We start from the raw sequence: 24,762 nt of genomic DNA on the forward strand, positions 1-24,762 counted from the left end.
TCTAACTAGGAAAGGGAGCCTCCTATAAAAGATTTATCTTGCTCATACTTAACGGGGTATTAGTAATTTTAATCAAATAATTAAAATAATGATTTTTATCAGTAGTTTTTTTTTTTTTTTTTTTAAGAAACCTTTCTTTCAAATCAGTATTCTCTCCTTTTTAAATGTTGGGACATGTGTTAAATTCAAAACTTAGGATAATTAGTAATGCTTTTGTGATGTATAGGTGACATCAACCAACAAGAGAGGAAACTAACTTCATACAGAAAAAGAAAAAACTAACTTAAATCTGAGAGGTGCCTAAAGTTTAGTTTCCAGGTGGGAGACCTAAGAGAGGTCAAGATAGGGAAGGCTCATGGGAGTCGTCAGTGAAACAAAATTAACTTGTATTAATGAGTGTACATATTTTCAATTATTAGTAGTGTAGTTTTAGTGATCTAGAGAGTAATTTTATATATGTAATAAACATTTAAAAATACGAAGAAGGTTTAATCATTTCTCTATGAGGTGGCATATGAATATTGTGATATTACAGCTTTTAAAGAGACTTCAATCACAGAATGCAAGAAGAAGCTTTTTCAAGAAATAAAATTGTTTAACATATTTTAAACAATGCAAACATGGTAGAAAATGAAGCAAAGAAAGTACGGAAAGCATTTAATATATTGGGAGAAAAATAGGTAGTGGAGGAAAAAAAAAATCTAACTTAAATCATAAAAACGTGATTTAAAAAAAAATATTTTTTACACCTTGCATACTCATGTTACACACGAAAACATTAAGGCCGTTAGTTAGCCTGTTTCCTTAGTAGGACTAGAACCCAATGTAACTATACTTTTCTATAGCTCTTTGACAAACTATAAGAAAGAATTTCAGAAAAGTATTTAATGCTTACAATATCACAAACTAGATTTTCTGATAATAGAAATATAAAAGCATTAAAACATTTTTAATATGTTGGATATACGATTAGATCATTCAATTATGGTAAAGAATACCCGGGCCTAATGGCTGTGTTCCAGCTTATTTTTTATTAACAGGTGTCTGGTGACTTATAAAAAACTGTTACGTCTTTTTACCTTTACCAACCACTTCAAAGGACTTCTGACATAAAGAATTTAAGTGCATCCATACTTAAGCCAAGATTTACACCTAAGTCCGCTCACATGATAGCCAGTCATTTGTTAGACATTGTACCAAAGAAGAGAGACATACAAGGAAACTAAATTTTATACACATTATTAAAATTATTTTTCAAATAACTAACATGGTTCATAATGTTAACATACTGTAATCTTTCAATTAGAATAGAGATTCATTAATGTACTAAATTTACAAATTAAAAAATGCTATTCATTTGATTTCTATTGTTTAAAAAGGCATAAGCTTTGAACATAATTTTCTTGTAGTACACACATTTTTGTATTATCGTTCAAAAAGGGATAGAAGACATTATATTATTTTAATCCTCTTGCTGCATAACTTTTTTTTTTTACCAGAACAGGTTCAAAAAGTGCATATTTTTTAATTACATATTTCAAATCTATATACATTTTTGAGTTAAAATATACAAATATTTTTTAGAGTTTTTTTCAATATAGAATTAGATCATTAAAAAAGTTTGTCAATAAATTGAAACTGAAGAATAATCATATAAAAGAAAAATTTTGAAAATTTATCTTGATTAAATTTCATGAAATTTAAAAAATGTATATACTATTGAAATATTTAAAAACATTTATTAGAAATGAAGTTTAGTATGATAAACTTCTAAACAAGGTTTGAGGCAAAGGCCTACCTTGCAATCTTTGAATTTTTTTTTTTTTTTTTTTTTTTTAAGTAATAAACAGCACACTGTCTATGAGGTTCTCTCTTGATAGGATTGGGGGACATATGGCTAGTAAAATGATGAGCAGTTAGTCTCATTGGATTGAGAGTTGAGCTACAGACATTTCCGAGCTTTGAAAAGAGTTCCCAAAATGGCGCAAAACGTGCTAGTATATTTCGCAGAAATATGAACAACTAACACCATCTGTTTACCCAGATCTGAATAAACAATTAAACATCGCAGGGAAACCAAAATGAAACGATGAATGGAAAAAGAATGGGTTGCACAGTTAAAATTAAAACTGTGCAACCGGAAAAAATGCATCCCCGCGGAAATCGCGGGTTGTGCTCGGGTTTGCTACTTCTATGTTGCCCACGGAAATCGTGGGACATGCAATGAGAGGGTTAATGGCAATAAATTTTTTGCAACAAACTTGACTGCAAGCTATGTATTACAGCCAAAACATTACAACACATAATAATTTCATATAAGCACTTTAAATAAATTTTCACAATTTTAAATCACACCAGTTCTTATATTTTTTTAATATTTTAAAGAAGGATAACATTTTGATTCAGAATATTTAACTACCAGGACACAATGAATATCCCATGAAAATAAACTTACACATTATCTGTTGTTTCAGTTGGACAAGGTATTAGCATACAGGGAGGTTCATCACAATATGTTAAAAGCTGATATTTTAAATTGCTGTACAGAGGTAGGCGTTTTTTCTTTCGGAACAACCAATTATCTTCCCATGATGTTACAGCTGTAGAATGGCATGTAATTCCACAATCTTTATTTTCTGGATCATCTACCAAATCACAACCAAATTCAGGAAATGGAGTAGGGACATTATTTGAAGGATCCATACCAAGGAAAGGATCAATGTCAGGATGTTTTTGAATGCCAACTTCTTCTACACTTTGCAAACTGTTTGACCACTTACTAATGCTGCTAAGCTTATCATCTTCAGAATCTGTAAATTCTTGTGTTATTTCTTCGATTTCTTCAATTTGCTATGTTCAAAAAAATAAATAAACAAACAAATAAATAATTATAAAAAAATAATAATAACATTTTTAACACTGAACCAACTGTACATAACCTAACATTTACATTACAGAAGTATGAATTTTTCTTACCACACATTCAACAGGTAAATTAAAACCAGTTGCACTTGAAACAATATTCTCAAAAGCCTCTTCACTGATATGCTCTGTTGACTGACGATACACTTTTTCATTTTCTACAAGCATCATTAATAAATTAAAACAAATAACCGGCAATTTATTTTAACACAAACCAAATAACAAAATATATAAACGTGAAATAAAACCTATAAAATTAATAAAATATTTCATAGTAAATAATTTAACAATATTAATTAAATCATACAAAAATTACTGTAAACAAATTAGTAAAATAACTAATTTAAATACTGGAACTAAAATAGCTTTACAAATAAACATACTAACATTTAAAAAAAAAAAAAAAAATGCAAATGAAAAACATACGTAATCTTCATATCTATTTTTTTTTTTTTTTTCAACAATAAGTTGAAATATAAGAGTAGAAGAGAGGATGAAGAATGAGAAAAAGAGAGAGATTTAATCAAAAAAATATAATGCAAAATAAAAGGAATGAAATAAAGTTCACAATTGTTTATGAAATGAGTAGGAAATAAATAAATTAAAAGATGGGGGTACAGAATATAAAGTTTATAAAAGCAAAATAATCAGGATCAAATAGTATATTATGAAAATAAACCAATAAAAAGGGGGGCTAAAACTTGCAAACAACGAAACAGAAAGGAAATGATCAAGATCTGAATCAGCCATAACAATTAGTTTTTCACAATTTTGATATCAATAAAAAAAAAAAAAAAAAAAAAAAGAAAACAATAAAAAACTTTTAGTAGTAAACTTATACTATATGCTTCTGTATGCATAAAACATCTAGTATAATTAAATAAATATACCATACAAATAAAAGAACTGAATTCTCATTAAGAAGAATAAGGCATACCTTCTATCTTAGGATTTTCTTCTAATGAATTATATACACTTGCCTTAAATTTAGATTGACTTTCTTCAACAATCTGTAAATGTTGTTTTGTTAAAAATACAAACAATAATAATAATAATAATAAAAGGTTATTTGATATTAAAAAAACACATACTAAAAATTAATACAAAAACATCAAGTCATCACACTTTAATATAATTTATAACCAAGATATTATACATACATTAACAAACTATAAAAAATTCTGAAAAAAAGTGGGGAAATATTAGAATTTTAATTCAAAATTTAGGGTAGGCCTGTTCAACTTCATTGTAGAGACAGATGAGACAGTGCCATCTACCATATGGTACGTGATGCTACGAGAGCAACTTCTAACATCGTCGAAACATCGCTAGTGAGACAGTTAATAGATTATTTTGACACAAAATTTTTATTTCATATAATATTTGTTACTCCATGTAAGCCATCTGTGCTAGATTTAATGTCATGAAATAAAGTTTTTAATGTCTAGAGAAAAGAAGACTTTTGATTTGTTCAAATCAGAATATGATTTGCCAGTAGTGGTAATGCTACAACATGCTCTTATTTCTACAACCAAAACTAACTAGAGCTGACTAGAGAGGCATAGGGACTTCATGGAAAAGCAGGCAAGAGCTTTTTTGATTTTATTTTACTTAAGAGTATATATACATGAAAAGAAAAACAAAATGTTTAAAAATTCCAAAAAGGAAGATCTGGTAGTACTTTTCGGTGAAATTGAAGATACATCAACAGCTGGTTTTAACAGCGGTTTCATTAAAATGTAAAATTGAGAACAATAAAACTTTTAAAGAATACCAGAACTCATAACCATTATTACTATTAAACTCAATAGTTAATAAGAGAAAATTAAGAGAACAAGAAAAAAGCTAGGGAATTAGCCATAACAACTAAAAAAAAGTTTAATTTCAGAAATTAAAATTAGCGCAACTAGAAAAGGAATTTAAAAAAAAAAGTTAGAAGTCAGAATGCATTTAAAGCTGAATCTTGCTCAAATAAAAATATTAATGCAAGTTCAATAAATTATTTTGAAAATCTGTAATTAATGCAGGTTTGAGAAAAATCAGAAAACTTCAATTTGTTTTTTTAAACCTTAAACACAGCACTTATTATCAAAGATGCAAAACATGAGTTCAAAAATTTGATTAACATTTTGGGTGACAAGGCAACTGACAAAATATTGTTAAGAATTTTGTACACAGATAGATGATTTTAGGGCAATTACACATGAAATTGTTATATTTTTCTGTATAATGTAACATGAAAATCTAAAGAAGCGAAACTTGCAGGAAAAGTAAGACCACAGAGGCAAATCTTAACATTAAATAAATAGCTATCTCAATAAATTCATTTATTTGGATTTTATTGTTATTAATTTCGTATCTGTCATGTCTTTGTGAATTTGGTTCTAAATTTCTTTCCATCTGTCTGTAATTGATTAATTTTCAGCAGTATTTGCAAAGAAATGATATGAGGATAATTCGTTTTAAAATAAAAAAAATTGTGACACTGTCATATAGTGCAAAGCCCAAGATTTGGACTTAGGCGATTCCGAATATTTCTGATCATCAGATTACATCTAGTAAGACGACAGGTAGAAATGGCAACACTGGAGCTTACTTTAATATAGAAAAATACTAATATCCCACAACCACTCAATGGCCGAAAATGTGATCCTAGCCACAATGTCACTTCCCCAGCCAGCAGGTGTTTGAATGCGATATGCTAGAATGTCAGTTAGTCGAGAGAAAAATTCCACTTACAGCACACTTACTTTCTTTTGTTGAGTATTATATTCTCCATTCCTAGATTTTTGTAAGGGAGAAGGAGAAAATATTTTTATATTATTTTATTTTAATTTATTCATATTTTTGGCTGGTGTCCAGACGTCTGGATTTCAGACTTTGCACTGTGTATATGTATATATATATATATATAAAAGGCATTTCTGCCTATAAACTAAATTTTATAACCAGGAAGTAAACATTTCAATTTCCCTACATTATTATCTTCATCCCCTTTAATGTGTGTGTGTGGCAACAGAACATACTTTTATATACAACAGAAAACTTTTACAGATTTAGACTGAACTCAAATAAATTTTTATTATCAATTTATCCGCAGTGTCATTCATCTTGTAATTATCAGATGATGATAAAACTAACAATAGCAGCAATAATTCATTCTACTGACAAACTATTGACTGAAATTTACATTGAAGTGAGAAATATTGCTATGAATTCATAGAAAAAAAAAATTCAAGCCATTAGAAACAGCAGCGTAGATTTTTCAATGTGAAAATTTATTTTTATTTGATATCATTCCAAATGAAACTAATTATTGATTTAAAATTTTAGTCTCAGGTAAATGGAAGATTTTTATTTATATGAATTTTACATGCATTATCAAATATGAAACTGATGGCCTGAAAAACACACAATCTTAATGTTAAAAAGATTTAATTACTGTAAGAACAATTTACTTAAATAGTATATATTTCACTTCACCTAATCTGCTAATCAAACTTCAAATTTTCTATCAAAAACTGATTTTTAATAAAAAATTCAATTTTGAGTATTTACCTTATTTATAACAGCAGCAGCAACCAAGCTGTCATATGAAGAAAATATTTCAGCAAAATCAACATTTGAAATTATATTGGATTCACACTCCCCTTGCTCAGAAACCTAAAATGTGAAATTTAACATTGTAACAGTATTGCATAAAGCAAACTTTATAGACTGTTGATTACCAAATCTGCAATCTAATTCCAATATTAGTAACTAAACTGCATATAAATAGATAATATAGGCAATAAATATGAAACAAAATTAAATCTTAAAAAAGGAAAAGAATTTTCAATTAGAATGCCAAACAGCCACTATCTTTCTCATATTCCAGAAAAACTCTATAAATTTATTATGATTATTCTACAATTTAAACATCTTACGATACTTACGTATTAACGCAACCAGGCCAAAATTCGCATAAATCGCCAAATTTGGCGCCCCTACTTACGGCAACCCTACGTGTGTGAAAATAGACGAAAGTTTATTTGTAAAAATAAAAAATAACACTGGGTGTATACTACCACAGCAATGGGTTTTTGGCAGAATTTGCCGAGAAAAGAAAGAGACTTTTTTGGTTACTGTACCTAACAGAAGCGCCGTTACCCTCATGGAAAAAATTTGCGAAAATATCAAGGAAGGAAGCATCATCTATTCGGATTGCTGGAAAGAATACAATACAAGTGAGTTTGAAAATGCTGGATTTCTGCATGTAACTGTTAATCACAAATATAACTTTGTGGATCCCAACACAGGCGTTCACACACAACATGTAGAGCGCATGTGGGGCTCAGCCAAATGGCGCAACAAAAAACACAGAGGAACAGCCCGTCATCATCTTGACTCATACCTTATCGAATTTATATGGTACCAAGCTCAAGCTGTTAATGGCGAAGACGGTTTTTAATCAGTGCTAAAAGCAATAGCCAAAAGATTTCCGCCGAAAAAATAATTCTGCAACTTTTCAAATTCGAAACTGGAAGGGTTTAATTGCTATTTTATATTTTAAAACAAAATAATATAAAAAACTGTATTAAAAATTATCTGTAATTAATAAATGTACATTTTCTTTCTATTCATACTTTTTTACTCAAACTTACAAATCGCGCCAACCTGGTTGCGATAATACATAAGTACCCATCTTACTACAGGAAGAATGGATTATCATTGAGTCCCATGCTGGGCTCTAATCATAGTGCACCAGTATGCAGAGTCCTATTCTGTGTGGGGTGCCAAACATTGTATGCGGTCTGTAAAAATTACTACTGATGAGGAGAGTGATCGTCAACTCCAAAATGTTGCAGTAAGAAACTTCTAAAAGATGCTGTCCTCTATAAAATCTTAAAATGTGAAAACAGAACTTAAATCTTAAAAAGGAATATGATGGTTATTCCAGATGATAATAATAATCTTAAAAATAATAATCTTCCATCTGATAATAATAATCTTAAAAAGGAAAAATATTGATTATAAAAGATAAACGTCTTCATCTAATAGGGGTGCAATATGTCTTTGAAACTAGAAGCCCCATTTTTTTAGTAAAGCAAGATTAAATTTACAAAATTGTAGAAAGATAGTAGAAATAATAATTAAAAGGGAAAGAAACAAGATCTTTGTATGTATTTACATTAAATTTCTTATACATAGTTATCCAACTATTACCTTCTATTAAGATCTAAGTAATAATTATCATTTCACTTTAGATGAGAAATTAAAAAAAAGTAGATAATACCAGCTTTCTTTAAGGATATAGAAATTTTGAATAGAGGTGTTTTATTCTCGAAGAAAATTTTGACTAAGTTAGTGATTTCTTCTTGTAAATATTTGACATTGCTACAAATAATTTTGATTCTAAAGAGTTGAGTATGTATGGTAGTGAGTATTACTCTTTTGAAGATACTGCAGTACCAATGGATGAGTTATATAGTAGATAAATAAAAATCTCTTCTTTTGTTGTAAATTTTAATATCCTTAAAATTGATAATTTGCAAACCTCCTTGTTGAAAGTTAGTTTGCAGTCAACAACTTCAATAAAATAGAATATGATCCCAATTATCCTTCATGTTTGAAACTCGGTAAAACTTTCTTTGAAAGCTATGGTTGAAGCCTACTACTGAACTGGTACTTACGTATTATCACAACCTCCTTAGCAGAAATCTCCAAATTACCAGAATGTGTCAAACTCTGGCAACCATGTGCATAAACAATTTTTAGGCAACCACACTCATAACAAACTTTCAGTTAAGCAATGTTCCCGCTTTCTTAAGAGTTCTTTTTGTTGCAAGTTCCAAAGGTTTTTTATTGACAAATTCTGACATTCTTCCTCACCCTCATTTTTACCTGAGATTCAGGTTTAAAGTATTTGGTTGTGGAATGTGCCAGTGGAAGAAATTACAGTAAAATTTCTGCATGAGTACAGTACTTTTATCACAAAATCGCTACAGGGAGGAATAATGAGATATGTTTGATAGATAGCCTATTAATAATGCTGAAGTTGAATATGATGCCGGGTGCAGTTCTCTGATATTTTTAAGCAAAAACAAAGTGCTGTGCACACAGGAAGATCAGAATATAAAATTATAAAATGGTTTTTTAAAAAATATTTTTTAAAATCTTTTTGCATCTATAATCCTCATTTAATATTTAAAATTTGTATTTTAAATCGCTAAGTTTTACTCTCTACAACTCTGCAATTTTCTCTTTCTATCAAATTTTTATATAAGTTAAACATCACAGTATTGTTAAGCCATTTGTAAAATATGGTTATATGTTAATACTGCAATGTATAAATTGATGTACCATGTCATTTGGGCTATCTTCAAAACCCAATGTAAAATTTTTGAGAAATTTACTCAAAGCTCAGCAATTTTGCTGCTTATAAATTACTGTATATAATTAAAATAAACAACTAAATAATTTAAGAGTTCCATTTAGCCCTTAACATTTGGTTAATTCTAAATAAAACTGTCGCAGAAGTGTCCTTTTTATTGAAGAAATTAAATGGTAATTATACTTCTAGTACAAAACTGCCATTATATTCACATGTAAGCTAACACTGCCAGATATGTTTTCTAATTGGTTAAAAAGCATAAAATAATTTTCCCAACTATGAAATTTCAGACATTTTTTTAAAATGATATATATAAAACATAATAAAAACAACAGTCATTATTATATATATAGAGAGAGCTAATTTTTTCCTTCCATTTTATTATTCATAAAATTTAAGAAAGCTTTTAATATATCTAAATACATATCTATGTAACACATATTTATCTACATTTCTACTTCTGATAATGTTGCATTAAAAAATAAAACACATGCAAAGCAAATTTTATATATTTAAAAAAAAAAAAACTTTCTTTATACAGAAGTTAAAAAAAAAAGGGGGGGGGGACATTTTAAATAACAAATTAGAACATAGATATTTTGAATTAATCATAAAAACTTCAAACCTAAGCTCAAAGTTAAGAACACATACATGCAAAAAACATCAAATCATAAATATATAAATATACAGTGGTACTTTGATAGATGTCATTATTGCATTACAGATCCTTTGCCTTATATCAAACAAACTTTTCCAGTCAGAAATAGAGGGGAAATAGTTTATTTTCCATTCTTATGCAAAAATCCTATTGTTATTATTATAGCTCTGTTTAAGATTACAAAACAATGCAATTCATGCAATATTTATTGTACATTAATGGAATACCATGTTTAATTCTTTTTCTGCTATCAATATCAAAATCAATTTCTCAATATACTTTGATCTTTGATAATCAATTTCACCCATTTTTAACATTAGCTGATTTAACTCTTCAGGGGTTGCAAGATTAAGCAATTTTCTCTTCTCAAATATGTGCAATATTTATCAATCGTAAATTTGTAATGCAAGCTGTGTTCATCTGCGCTCACTGTAGCGCGTAACTGGAATGTCAAAAGGTTTATAGTGTCTTTCTTTTTTACAATTGTACACACTATTATTCTTCACATATATTATACAATAGCCAAGACCTGAAGATACATGGTGATCCTAAACATTTTCTTCATCACTAGACTCTTCTTATTAACTTTTTTAAAACTCACTGTTAATAAATTTCTTCACACTTAAACCATAAAATTCACTTTAACAGCAATATTGCAAAATAACTTACAAATTCCAAATTTGGCCTTCCATATGCCCATATTCGGGTGGAGGATTACATTATTCAAAATTTGCTGTCATGTTTTATCACAATGAAAGAAACATATATTTATGCAGATTCTTCATTATTTAATTTCTTTAAATATAATACAGGGCAATAATGTTTGGTGGCAACAATCCGATATGCTGCTTATAGTGATTCAATGCAAAATGCCAAAACGAAATTAATAGCCCTTCTGGGCAACGCTCTTTGGGGTAATAATCCTAACCATTTTCTTCATCAGTGCTGAATAGTAACAACAGTGCTGGTGGTTTACTGAATAGTAACAACAGGAGTACTAATATTCATGGACAACTTACACAAGGGTAGGGTAGTCATAGCTTACTGAACTCGTCGTAATTCAAACAAATATATACCACGCAAAAATTTTCACTTTACAGTGGGTTTATATCAAGATACCACTGTATATGGTTACATAAAGAAAAAAAAAATTAGTATTATTATAATAAGAAAAGAATAGAGACCTGTAATGGAGGTAAATCTTGACACTCCTCAACAAGAGCAGCAATAACATTTTTTAATGCAGCATGAGCAGTTGTAGGTGTAATACCATTTTCAGAAGGTAAATCTACACAAAATGTTAAAATGCATAAACTAAAAATTGCATGCAGAAAGCTTCATGTCACAGCACACAACATTTAACATGCAGCACCAAATTAAAGGACATAATAACATAAATTAAAACATAAAGCAAAAAGGAAAAGGAGCATTGTTTTTTTAAATATCCGAAATTCAAAATTTAAAAAAAAAAAAAAATTACAATAGATGTAGCCAATATATCAAATTTCTTACTTACTGTGTAATGCCTTTTGCAATGCTTTTGATAGGTTTTGGATTACTTCAACAAGTCTGACATGATATGCAGAAAATAAATTTATATCTGCAAAGTAATAATAGAATAAACAAGATAAAAATATTAAAATTTTGTTTACACAAATAACAAAATGAAAAAAAAAAAAAAGATTCTTCTTTTTTGCATATTCTGATTTCTACTATCGATAACTTTCAGTTCCAAATGCTATGGGAACAGTAAAATAGAATTTGAAGACAAACACACAATTTACCAACAGTTTTAAATGAAAATGTCACCAATAAAAGTCATGAAAATCATGAATAAAATCACAGTCAAATCTTCTTAAATGTTTACCTGGATAAATTATCATGCTGATCGTAAAGTCTCAAACAGATGTACACTATTACAATGCTAATGTTTATAATATTATAATATGATTTGAAATATTGTTATTGCTGACAGAATTACTTCAATATACAAGCCCAATGTACTTCTGTTAAGAGTTTCAATATTTTCTAGCAAATTTCTTGTTTTTAAATCATTGCCATTTTAGCAATAAGTATGATGACAGAGTGGCAAAGCATACTTTTAACCGGCTCAACAATGGCCTGTCATACGTGCATCACCAGCAAACATTATCTCATGCCCAGGTGTATCATATATGAATCATGTTTTAATTTACTCTGTGGCCAAGCGTACTACATATGACTTTTTAGACATTTAAATAGTACTTTTTTTTTTTTTGCCACTAGATGTAGCTGTATATCTGTTGCGGTGAAATTTACGAAAGTGAAGCATGTTTACCTTCATTCCTATGCAATGTTTTTTTTTATTTTTGGTATTTTGTTTTGGAATGAAAGTGAGATTCATGCTGAGCCATGTACTGGCTCTTTAACTGTGTCAAGTGATATATGCAAATGCACCAGTTATCAATGATTCCGAATATTTTTTTTGGGGCAGATATGGCTGGTTAGATGTCTTATCCTTTTAGAGGTTTTATTTATTGCTTTTTTATTTCCCCCTAGTGTTAAGACAAGTATTTTATATGATTTAGGGAAGTATTTTTACACCTAAATGGCAAACCAAAAATGGTGTTTAATAGAAGAGTATATGTGCATGATAAATGGGTCTTTTTTTCACACCTATGACAGAGACAATATTTTTGCAGAAGTGGAAAGTGATAGTTATAGCTTTTCTAATACGGACATATTTATTTGAGGCAAGTCAAAAATTATGCATGTAGGTTTTTTATGAAAGATAATATTTTTTAATTTTTATTAATTTACTGGATTCAATAAAACCCATGATTGGATGTTTTTGAAATATATAATTATCTGAGGTAAGTTAAAAATTACATTACTCTAAAACTGATTATTTTTAACTACTTGAGTGCTCCTCTCATAATGTACCAAAAACTGTAGTTAGATGACAAATTAAATTTATGCAAATTTTTTCCAAAAGTTAGGTTTAGCTGCGCAAACTGCCCATGCACCCCGTTAGCATGCCATCCTGAGTGAGCGGTTTAATGATTGAACTGTTCGTCAATGGTTAAAATGAATGGGTTAAAAGAAATATCAGAAGGTGATTTTGCAAAAGATGGCAATATTCTCATTTATAAACTGGCTCAGTATGCTCAGAAGCAATATTGTGATATTTTGCATATATTATAATGTGCATAATTAGATATTGGTATTTTGATTAGTTTAATGGCATAATTCTATGAACAAATTTATATGTACTGAATGCTCATAGAGATTTTTTACAGAATAGAGACCTGTAATGTGTGTAATGAGTAATTAAGAGTGAAGATGATAATCTTAATGAAGTACCTAAAAGTGGCACATTACGCATTTTAACCACTGCACTTATTTTTAATGAAGACATCAGATGCTACTAAAAGGCATATCAAAACTCTTAAAAGTTGTATACAGCTATTCAATTTTCAAAACAGACATAAAACCAAACACACATATTACTGATTTCTTCAAACAGTGAACTTAAATTTTTTTTGTTTAACTAAAATTTTTGTGTCATGCTGAATATAATAGAAATATATAAATAATTTATAACATGATGAATGATTCATATATTGAATATCAATACAGTACAAAGTCCGAAATCTGGACTCATCGGGATTTCGGCGATCCCGGATTTGGGATTTTTCTGGATATTAGATCATCAGTTTAAATTTAGTAAGATGGCAGGTAAAAATTATAAAATTAAAGATATGAAATCGTGATTTATGATCTTTGCTACATCCGAAAACCTTTAAAATTAGCGGCTATCAACAAATTTAGCTATCCTTCACTAATTCGGCTATGCATCATGAGTTTGGCGACTAACGACAAGATGTTCCACTAAATTTTATTTTGCTTCTATCGTGCACTGAGACAATTAAGCCTGAATTGTATTAGTTATTTATTATACTTATGTCTATTTATTGTACATGCTTAAGGCTTATTAGAGTTCTGAATAAATAACTTCCCACATATACTTAAGCCTTATTATCTTACCTCTGGGTCGTAAATTCTGCGACTCTGTGCGGCCATAGAGCCCTGCCGCTAGTTCTGGGTTTACGTGAATAACAAATCAGTTATTCTTAATTCAAATACCCCTAAATGTAATCTTTGGGTCAATGAGTATCATAAAAAAAATCTATTTTTAGCATATGTAAAAAAATTTTTGGCAAATTTTTTGTCAGCATTTTTTAGCGCATTTATTTAACAAATCTGTAACCATCGCCAAGCAGAATGTCAACATAAAAGTTACCATACTCCTTTATTATTCAATTACTAAAAAAATTTTTACTAAAAAAAATATAAAAAAATTGTTTAGGCATCGCTACACGAGTCATTACTCAAGTTGTCATGTTGATAAACATGCGATGATGAAAGGCAAGTATAATAAATAATGATTCGCCAGGTTGGCATCAGATCAACGATGTATCCATGTGGAGTGTTTCGGTTTGATATGATTGTACAAATTTATGCTAAAATGTTCGTTTCTCCAATAACAAGGTATTTTATTTAGTTTCAAAGTGAAATTAAGGATTGGTACTCTCCAGATGTTCTGTTATGCTCGGAAGGGGGGATCAAATGCGTATGCAAACCTAGGAGAAAAACGTTCTCGCTGGTTTTGACAAAGAATGTCTATGTAAAGAAGGAAAGGTTCCATAGACATAATGTGAAACAGTTTGCTATTACACCGCTGGACAGCGGAGTAAAAATTTGCATTAACGAGTTTTTTGTTCACGGGTGTGTTTATGCAGATAGAAGTGCATATTTGGAATTTCTGTGGGAGTCAGGACTTTTAAAACGGAGTTTGGCGTGTCCGAAATGCAGAACTGATATGAGAACTCGGACGAAGAATGGTGTTTCTTATAGACTTGTGTGGGTTTGCAGTCAAATGGTTGCTAGTAAAAAATGTGGCTGTCAGCGGAGTTTAAGATTTAGATTGTGGTTTTCATATAGTAAGTTAACTTTGGAGGAAGTTTTTATCGTTACTTTCGAAATTTTGAATCACAGAAAGACGTGTGATATAGCAAAATCGTGGCACAAATTTAGCGGCGGAACCTGCCCGTGAGATTTAACCCCTACGCGATGTGTACAGGAAATTGAGGAACACGCGTTGAAAAGAAACGTTCCATGACAAAACGTTTCTTCTTTGACTTTTCACAGTAATTTAAACTCGGATCTTCGTACATTTTTGTGCTCAAAATAACTAATCCATTAATTAATTTACTTGCACAAAAAATATTTTCTTTTCCTTTAAAGTTTAAAGAAATTTAAAACGATATTCCTTTAATGAACTCTTGAATGCGACTTTCAAACTTCGATACCTGCTTCGAGCTTTGGCGAGAGATATTTCGCGCATGCACAGCTGTTTCCTTCTACGTTTGAATGGAGCCACTCCTGTTGCGCAGAAGTTTTCCTTCTGTCCGGATTATAGATCATTCCGGATAATGGATGTCTGGATTTCGGAGTTTGTACTGTATTTATTTTAAAATATTTGCTCTTTTCATAGTTTTAGATATCTTTATAATTATACTGTTCAAAAAGTTTCTTCGTAAATTAGGTCATCTTGCTTACAGGGTTTCTTTTCACAAGATCCTAGGAATGACCTCACAATTAGATTTGACTCCATTAAAATTACTAAACAGAATTAGCATTCAGAAAATGTAAAAGGCTAATTATACTTACAGTTGCTATAAAAGTAAAAAAAAAAAAAAGAGTAATAATAAAAAGTAAAAGACATGTATAGACAGCATTAATTAATAAAGCAAACATACATAAACATGAGTTTGGGTACAGATAATCAACAGAAGCATCATCTAACGTTCCTCCAAGAAGGCCTTCCAGAATAGTTTCAATGCTATGATGAATTTCAGCTAATTCTTCTTCATCACCAACATCATCATCATCATCTTCACAATCTTCATCATGAGATATTTCTAAAAAATATCAAAGCATTAGTTTTTTCATCATCAAAACATTACCCTCCCCCAAGTGAAAAACAGTACATAGAGCTTTTAAAAGCCTACAGACGCACATACATATTATACATGTGCGTGTATGTACAAGATAAAAAAAAAATAGAAGATAAAAATATATAAATTAAATCTAACTTTAATTTGCAATAATCCCTTTACTCTCTTGTAATTTTGTTATTTTCCCTTTCTGTCCTGAAAACAATAATTGCTCATAATAAATTGCTTTAAAAAATTCAGAATTAATTGTTGTTATGTGATTCTGACATAATGCTAATGGCGCATGCAATTGCATAACACTTCAGCCAATAGTGATTTCAAATTTGGGAACTGAAACCTAATGTTAAGAAAGTGGGATATAGCTTAACAGAATGATTTAACAAAAGTAAATTATTCTAAATTAAGCTTTCATCTTGAACACACTGCATTCTTTCAAGCCTGCCAAGCTTTTCTTCTCTACTACTGCACTTTCTTTACTTCAATGAAATCCGTTGTTATAATGATGCAGGCACAAATAAGATCAAAAACAGGTACACAAATTACACCCACTGCACTGTGTTACTCAAGCTATGAATATGCTTCTCAAGAATAAAGAAATGAAAATTCCCCACTACTGCCCAGTTACTTTATGAAACTCCATGTGAATAACATTTAAATTACACAGTACAGTGGTTAGTCATGCTGACTGCTGTACCAACGGCCCCACGTTTGAATCCCATGGGAAAGAATGGATGTTTGTGAGCATACAGTGTCTGTACAGCAAGGGGCCACTTAAAACACATAGCAAGCCAAAAGGTCTTCCAAATGGTTGGTGGCAGGGGACCCTCAGAGTTGTTCTTACAAAAATAGGGTGGGGCTTGGCCACTTCTACCTGTTTATATATATACATCTCCCCCCCTAGATATCAGAATTAAAAAAAAAAAAGAAGCATGATATATTAAAGTATAAAAAAGCGTAAACAAAAATAAATAAAATAAAAACTAAAAATACTGCACTACACATCTTATAGGAACTCTTCAAAAGTTTTTTGCCAGAAAATAAAGTAATAGAAAAGCCATATTTCTACACTGTTTTAATACACCTAAAAATTTAAACAAATTCATAAATAATTCTGAAAAATGAAACAGCTAATTGTTTATTTATTCCAATTCCTATAAGGCTAAAAAAGACACATATGGTGCATTTCGAACCAAAAAAGCTAAGCAAAACTGCTTAGTCAAACATGTAGTTTAAATTCAACTAGGAAGGAAAAAATGCCCATCAAATTTAATCAAAAAACATGTCTCCAAAGAAATACAATAAAACAAATGAATACAGGTAAACAGGACAGGGCAGGTCCAGACAACTAGGCAGCTTATATAGATTGATCAGGTGTTATTTGGATCCTGTAACTGTCTAGAGCAGCATTCCCTACAAGAGCCACATCGGGAGTTTGTTGAAGTTACAATCTACATAGCCACTGACATTAGTTCTTAATAAATTCAAAATAACATCTAATACACAGACTACGTTAATTAAAATAATATCATAGCTAAACATTATGCAAAGTACAATACCAAATTACTTTATAACAAAAATTACTGTTGCAATACAAAAAATGAATATAGCAAACCAGTAAGCAAAAACGTTTTAATACTGGCATCTAATAATTAAAACTCAAATGACAAAATTTTAGAAACTAATAATCATAGTGGAAATAATGTATACCATAAATAGCTGATAAAATAAAATTTATTGCTAATTATGGCTTATAACTTCCAATAAATGAGTTTCAGAACAAGGAGTGCAAAATTTTTAAATGAAAAGACTCCCCCAAAAATTAAATCATGCTTCTTTTACATTCATGCATTTTCAGTGCCACATTGGTTTGACATTTGGCTCATTATTAGATGAAATAGAATGACTGGGAGCAACAATGAGGAAAGAATGCAGCAAAAATTATTATTTTCCTTTTTATGAAAAAAATTTCATCTGTTTGTGCAACTTCATAACATCCATTTTCAACAGTAGGATGAGATAAAAAATTTGTACATACCTCTCTCATGCAATTACTCTAATCAACTATTGTATGGATTCAATGGAAGTAAGCTTAAATTTGTAAAACTAAATTGGATCTTATCAAGAATGAAGGCTGCAAAACCATTTCAGCTTTGAGTCCCAATTTAATTTCATGAGGTTGGTTGTACAAACATAATGTTTTTGTCTGAAGAATATCTTTTTGAAGAAATAAAACAGCCACCTGTGGATCTCTTGACTAACACCAAATCATAAAATTCATTCCAATAAAAATAAGAAATAAAAACTAATCAGATGAAAAGGTACATAGTTGTATCAGCAATTTTTCACCAAGATAGAGCTAAACCAAACTGGCAACTCTGGAACAGAGGAAATGTGAAAAAACAAACAAAAAATAAAATAAGTAAAGCACAAAGCAGTACAGCTGTAATGAAAAAATACCAATTTTTTTAATTTTATTATTCTTTCAAAATCTAACAGAAATGGGTTACTACTGAAAATCCATAGAAATATTTAAGAATGACAAACCGAGTAAATAAAACAGTTCAAGTACCTAAAAAGAAATTATATTTTAAAATTTTATGTTATACATCATAACTTTAAAACTTATGTGTTATATACAATTTAATTTTAGTAAATAACATGACAGACTTACTGAGACTTAAAAAGAAATACACATCAGAAGCAAAATAAAACTTACCAGACATTTTTAGTTCTTTGTTCAATGAATGAGAGCTTAGTAATTTCATTAATGGTATAAAATCACCAGCTGTTCCATATCCAGAATCATTTTCACTATCAGCTATCAATTAAACAATTAATAATACAGTTATTTCCTGTTTAAAAATTTAAACTGAGAAAAATGTTCATTGAAAAGAAAGATATCATAAAAATTTTTTTTTCATCAATTACAATAAAAAAATCCAAATAAAAAGACAGATATCATTTTTTAACAAAATTAATGGAAATAATTGTAGCATACTATGGTCGTGTAAAATACTTACAAATCCTTCTTGAGCGGCAAAAACTGTGCAAAGCTTTGGCAGCTCCAAAGTTACCAAAACTAGCCTTTACACGATTACATATCCATGCACGAGATTCAGCATCTAGAAGTCTGAATTATTTATAAAATATATTAATAAATAATAAACATTATATAAAAGTTCAATGAATGCAGAAAATGTATCAATATAAAATTACTTTTGTTTTTCGCAAACTTTGCACAACCAGTGCTTAGAAGAATTATCCCAGAGTGAACATGACCGACAAATCCAAAAATTACAGTCTTGGCAAAATACTTTCCTTTTGAACAGCAAATTGAATGCTGAGCAACACAGAACACAGTACTTCTCATTAAATTCTTTTCGTTTTGCTAAGATGTTTCGCTGTGCTATAAGATCAGCTAGATCCTCTTGTAATTTGCTAAATATGAAAACAAAAGAATATTTATTAAAAAAAATTAAATTTTTTCAAAGAAATTTTTTTTGTCAGTTATACAATACAAAGGAAGTTTGCAGTTTTTTGTTGCAGTTTACTTTTTGCACACAAAATCTGGGGGGAGGGGGAACTGAAAGCTTTCAGATTTTAAATTACACCCAAAGAGACATTCTGTATGTTACCTTTATTGATTAAATATTGTATTCTTCGCACTTAAACCATGCAATTCAGTTCACGAGAAATATCGCAAAATAATTTTAAAATGAGCATATCTTTAGAATTTCCGATACACGGTCTCATGCGCTGGAGATAAAAATGTTTTTTTCTGTACAACGTTGCCATTGCTCACTTTGAAATCCTTGAGTCTGTTAATCGAAAATTCGTTAAAGTTTTACAAAATATGAAATCGATAATAAAACAAATTTCAAATTTGGGCTTCCAGATGCCCATATTTGCAGGAGGATTACATTATTCAAAATTTGATGGCTCTAGGCACTGTTGTTTTATCCCAACGCGAGAAGATATTTATTATTTAATTTCTTTAAATATAATATAGGGCAATAATATTTGGTGGTGACAATTTGAAAAGTGATACAGCCATTTTATAGTGTTTCAACGCAAAATGTTTCTTTTGTTTCTGTTATCAATGTTGTACATTACTCCAATTCTCAGCTCATATACTAAATTTGCATGAATGTTGCAACTCTAATTATTTGCATATAACTCTAAGGCATCTTACAATCAGCACATAATTTCTACACTTTAGATATACAGATATTAGTCTGAGCATAAAAAATGTAAGCTTTTGTATACGAGTTTTGGAAACATATATCATAAATATGTAAAAAGAACAAACATAACAAACCTCAAAATGCTGTCTTCTTTTTGCCGCTGTTCATATTCGTTTTGAATAGAATCTAAAATACTTCTACATTCAAAAGCAGTAATGGTGGCTATATCAGGTTTTCCCATACCTTTATGGATTAGAAGCCTATAAAAATAAATACAATAATTGTATATAAATACAATTTTCAGACTAAAAAAAAAAATAAATGAAGCCCCTTTGAAAGTTTCAGAATACAGTCAAAAGTCGTTAATTCGGACACCCATAATCCGGAATGATCTATAATCCGGACCTCAAAACCAAAAACTTGTTGTTTAAGTTGTTTCATTTTTTATGTGATAATACATTCTCTTTAATTCTTTAAACAGACATTATTTCTTGTTTAGTTACAAAGTTCCACTGTTCAAGTCCTATAATTGCTGTGTCGAGAATACCGACTAATTTGTCAATCTTTTCGTTTTCAATAACCTCTGTCACTTTCTTCGCTATCGGAAGCGAATTATAATGACGAGGAATTTGATTTAAATCACATCAAAGATGGAGTACATCGAGATGAAATACTACATTTAATAAGGAATTATAAGCCAAATAAAATAAAAACATCTGCCCTGAAGATAAGGATAGTGCTGACAGATCAACTTCCAAGTCATTGCGCGGCGCCGCGGCGTTAAAGATAAACAAACGTTAAAGTTTAAATAAACAGAGGATATGCCTTTATCCATTTTTTGTAGCAATTCCACTTTTTGTTTAATGAACTTCGAAACATACTTTCGCTTTGTAGATCATTTACATATTAATAAATATATATCAGAAATTCTATTTGACATAATCGAAAGTTCAAGCTTACTTTTAATAAATTGCTTTAACAGTCTGCAAAAAATAATAAGCCGGACCCAACTCGAAGATTAAGGAACAACGCAATCTGCAACATTAACTGAAATAGATAATTAAATAATTTTAGCTTAGCTTACACCGTCCGTTATACATTAAACGCGCACTCGTAAACGTATTTTGCGCACGCGCACAAAGTTTGAAGCTTTGAGGTCCGGATTATGGGTGTCCGAATTAACGACTTTTGACTATATAAACAAAAGCATTTTTTAAAAAATTCTTGGGGAATTTTTGGAAGGGGATTCAAAAAATAAATTAATTACCTATTTAGGATTAAATTTGAAAAAGTAAAAAGACTATGATAAACACAATCACTAGATATCAACAGGTTTTGTCCTTGTCATTACCTCTTCTTTTACAATTTCTTACATAATAAAATCACCTTGCCTTTTCGTAATAATGAAAGTATAAATTTATATATAGAATGCTGTAGGCAAGCAGACAAATAATAAATAAATACAATGCATGCATAATGGGAGCATATTAACTTAAAAATTCCAATTACCTTCTTATGTCTGTAAGCTTTTGTACTCCTATTTTCACGCATTTTGTCCTTTAAAAAAAATAAATAAAAATAAGGATGAAAAAATTCCCTGTTGAAAATTATATATATTTTGTATATACACTTCATGTACAAGTTTTACAATTTTAATATCTAACATAATTTATATCACATATATTTTGTACACGTTAAACGAATAATTCTGAGAAAAAAAAGCACTGAATAAAATAGTACATTACTCAGATTAAAAAAAAAAAATAAATAAAAATAAATAATATGTGAAAATATATAAATTTATAATACAAAATGACTTCTGCCAAAGGATAATGTTTAAAAAGGTAGAGAAGGAAAATAAAATCAGAAATTGTAACCCCCACCCCAATTCCAGGAACGATTGAAAAAAAACTCGAAAATATCATCATAGAAATTTACATGAGAGTTTTGTTGCTTTAGGTATACAAAAGATCAACAGATTTAAGATAATTTCATGAAAAGTACAAAATTTCCCCAAAACACAGTTTTGTAGAGCCCATTAGAAGAGATTCCTCCTATGTGCTACATTTAATGTGCGAATGCAAAATATAACACCCAATGTAACTTATATCAGAAAAGGAGGTATAAATTGAATGGAACCCTTTTTACCCAATGCAAGTAATAAGGAATTTTTGCCTTATTAGGATTTGCTGCATTTCCTGTATGAGTTCTCATGCTTTAAATAGTGGCATATCCAGCTAAAAATAAGTAAATCTAAAGTTCATATCCCGACATGGGTATAGTTGATTTATCATGTTCTTTTAGCTTCAATACACCTAAGTCTCCTTACAAGACAGCCCAAACTAAAGTGAGATGGATGATAATTTTTCATTACTCGGATTTGGCTATTGGCCTTGTGTTTTTCCCTAGTTGCACTTTAAATGGAGAAAAACAAGATATTGAATTTTCCATGTATGATATTGTTGCTACAAGTGTCTGACAATGGTCAGCACCAGCATTGTGGAGTCAAATGTCTTTGACAAGAGTCCTGAGCATCACATAGGTGACAGTCCAATTTTAGCTCCGTTCTGTCCCCAATTTTGAGAGAAAGCACCCTAAGACAGGGTTCGTACATATTTCTGCACACAGAAATTAAGTACTTTTAAGGACTGTTAATGAAAAAAATTAAGGACCTATGAGCAAATGGGAACTGAATAAATTCTATTGAAGATATTATCTATGCCTGAATTTCCCTTTTGCAACATCATCCTAAAAATAAAATAGATCCCTAAGTAGTACGCATTATTGCTAAACATGAATTAATTAACATAATTGTTAATAAGTTTGAGAATAAAATAAACTTTATGTAATTTATCAAGTAGCATTAAATATTTTACACTTATAATTGTTGGTCATATTTGAAAGAAGATAAGTGACATTTACGTTTTACTAAACGTTAGCTTTATGTCGATTTTTGTTATCTCTCATTTTGTCACATACTTGGTCAGTCTAGAGGTTTAGTAAATAGCAGGTAGATTTTATGTCAAACTGCATAGGCTAAAATGAGAAGTAAGATCATAATCAGCATGATTCATAACCAAAAGACTGAATGTTGTCACCGCTGCTGCTTGTCTAGAGAGAAACTTGCTGATTAGAACTAACCTGAAAGGCCTGATGTAGGCAAGGTTGGCAAGTGTTGAAAGTTAATCAGGTTCTGTTTGATGCAGTTAAGTGTCGTAGCTTCGTGTACAGTTCCAGGGGTTGTAACCCAGTTAATAAACTTTAAGGTTCCAATAAGCCATTAAAGCACCAGAGGTGATAAGTTGTCTTGTATTATTTTAAGTCTAAGTAGATGCATAGAATATGTTTTACTTGAATTTTTACATTTTTATAATTTATCTTGTGACCACAGTGAGTATTAATGAAAGGCAATAACTCGCTTTAATATGTAAGGATAACTTTTAAGGCTGAGCAGTTAGATATAAATAATTAAATTAGGTAGTTTGATAACCATTATGGATTTACATGATCACTATTAAATTTTATTTTTTAACAATATTTGTTAAAAAAGCCCTATTTAAATCAAAATCTAATAAAATTTCACAATTTAAAGTATATGTATACACAGATTCTTAAACAATATTAAGATAATTACATATTAAAAGCTACAGAACATTTATGTTTTGTAACAACAACAGTCAACAAAATATTTATCCGTCATTTTAATTTGAAGCCTTCCCAAACATTTTGGCTAGTTTATATCGATTTCCTTCTCTTTAAAGCATCTTTTCTAACAATTAGAGATTTGTCTCAATATGCAAATCAATGCTGTCGCTAGTTTCTGCGTCTTTATCTCCTAACTTGTCAACCTCTCCACAATGTACCTATGCGGGTTTAATTGATCTGGTAAAAGTTAAATAGTCCAAAACTCCCGACAGGTGTGAAGCATATTATCACTGTGTCTGAAATTAACTACAATAATATTAAAAAAAGGTTTAAATAAGCCTCTTATTTAAAAAGAACTTACAACATAAAGGCACGTTCTGATGCTAACAAAATCACATCTCATGGTGACGTAATTAAATTAGAAAAGTCAAGTTCAAACTAATAATGTTGACTAGTGGTCAAAGATTATACAATTTAATTTTAATTTAATTTGGCTCAATAACTCTATCATGTGAGGAAACAGAAATGGGTAATTATAGTAAAGGTTGAAATCATAAACAATTAGGTAATTTACATAATAATAACTGCACATATCTTTGAAGAATAATTTCCTTCATGTATTCAGTTTCTTTCTTCAACATGCTTCCTTTTCCTTTTAAAATTTTTGTATTTAACTAAGGATTTCTGTTATTCTAAAAAACACTAATTGCATTTAGAATGTACAGAAAAAGCAGCTAATTTTCTTTAGTAATATGAACATTCAGAAGCAATATGAAATATATATAGTAAAAGTCGGTTAGAGCTGATGTGGCAGAATTTCTAGAATTTAGTGACACATCGAACAACAAAATCTAGAAATGGCAAAACGTTTAGGATTTATAGCAGGCATTGGAAGCAGAAATTAGAAAGGCACTAGGCAACAGAATTTAGGATCCACAGAGATTGCATCAGGTGGGAAAATGCCTAGTGCTAGCTATATGT

The 24,762-nt window shown here is 29.8% G+C and overlaps 1 protein-coding gene across 2 annotated transcripts in view; it reads right to left on the reverse strand.

The window, feature by feature from the left end:
* LOC118185518 (uncharacterized) overlaps positions 1–24,762 on the reverse strand; it is a 65,108-nt gene that overhangs the window by 34,886 nt on the left and 5,460 nt on the right. For both annotated transcript variants that reach the window (XM_085814480.1, XM_085814479.1), the window contains exons 2-13: positions 21,646–21,693; positions 20,271–20,396; positions 19,169–19,390; positions 18,973–19,082; positions 18,669–18,770; positions 15,755–15,916; positions 11,470–11,553; positions 11,138–11,241; positions 6,481–6,585; positions 3,860–3,932; positions 2,977–3,080; positions 2,456–2,850 (exon numbers count right to left, since the gene is read on the reverse strand). In XM_085814480.1, the coding sequence (XP_085670606.1) occupies positions 2,456–2,850; positions 2,977–3,080; positions 3,860–3,932; positions 6,481–6,585; positions 11,138–11,241; positions 11,470–11,553; positions 15,755–15,916; positions 18,669–18,770; positions 18,973–19,082; positions 19,169–19,390; positions 20,271–20,396; positions 21,646–21,693 (1,635 nt within the window). The remainder of the gene's footprint in view (positions 1–2,455; positions 2,851–2,976; positions 3,081–3,859; positions 3,933–6,480; positions 6,586–11,137; positions 11,242–11,469; positions 11,554–15,754; positions 15,917–18,668; positions 18,771–18,972; positions 19,083–19,168; positions 19,391–20,270; positions 20,397–21,645; positions 21,694–24,762) is intronic.

Source organism: Stegodyphus dumicola, chromosome 4 (assembly GCF_044657685.1).
Source record: "Stegodyphus dumicola isolate Sdum_Otavi_A_Nest chromosome 4, ASM4465768v1".
NCBI classification, from domain to species: domain Eukaryota; kingdom Metazoa; phylum Arthropoda; class Arachnida; order Araneae; family Eresidae; genus Stegodyphus; species Stegodyphus dumicola.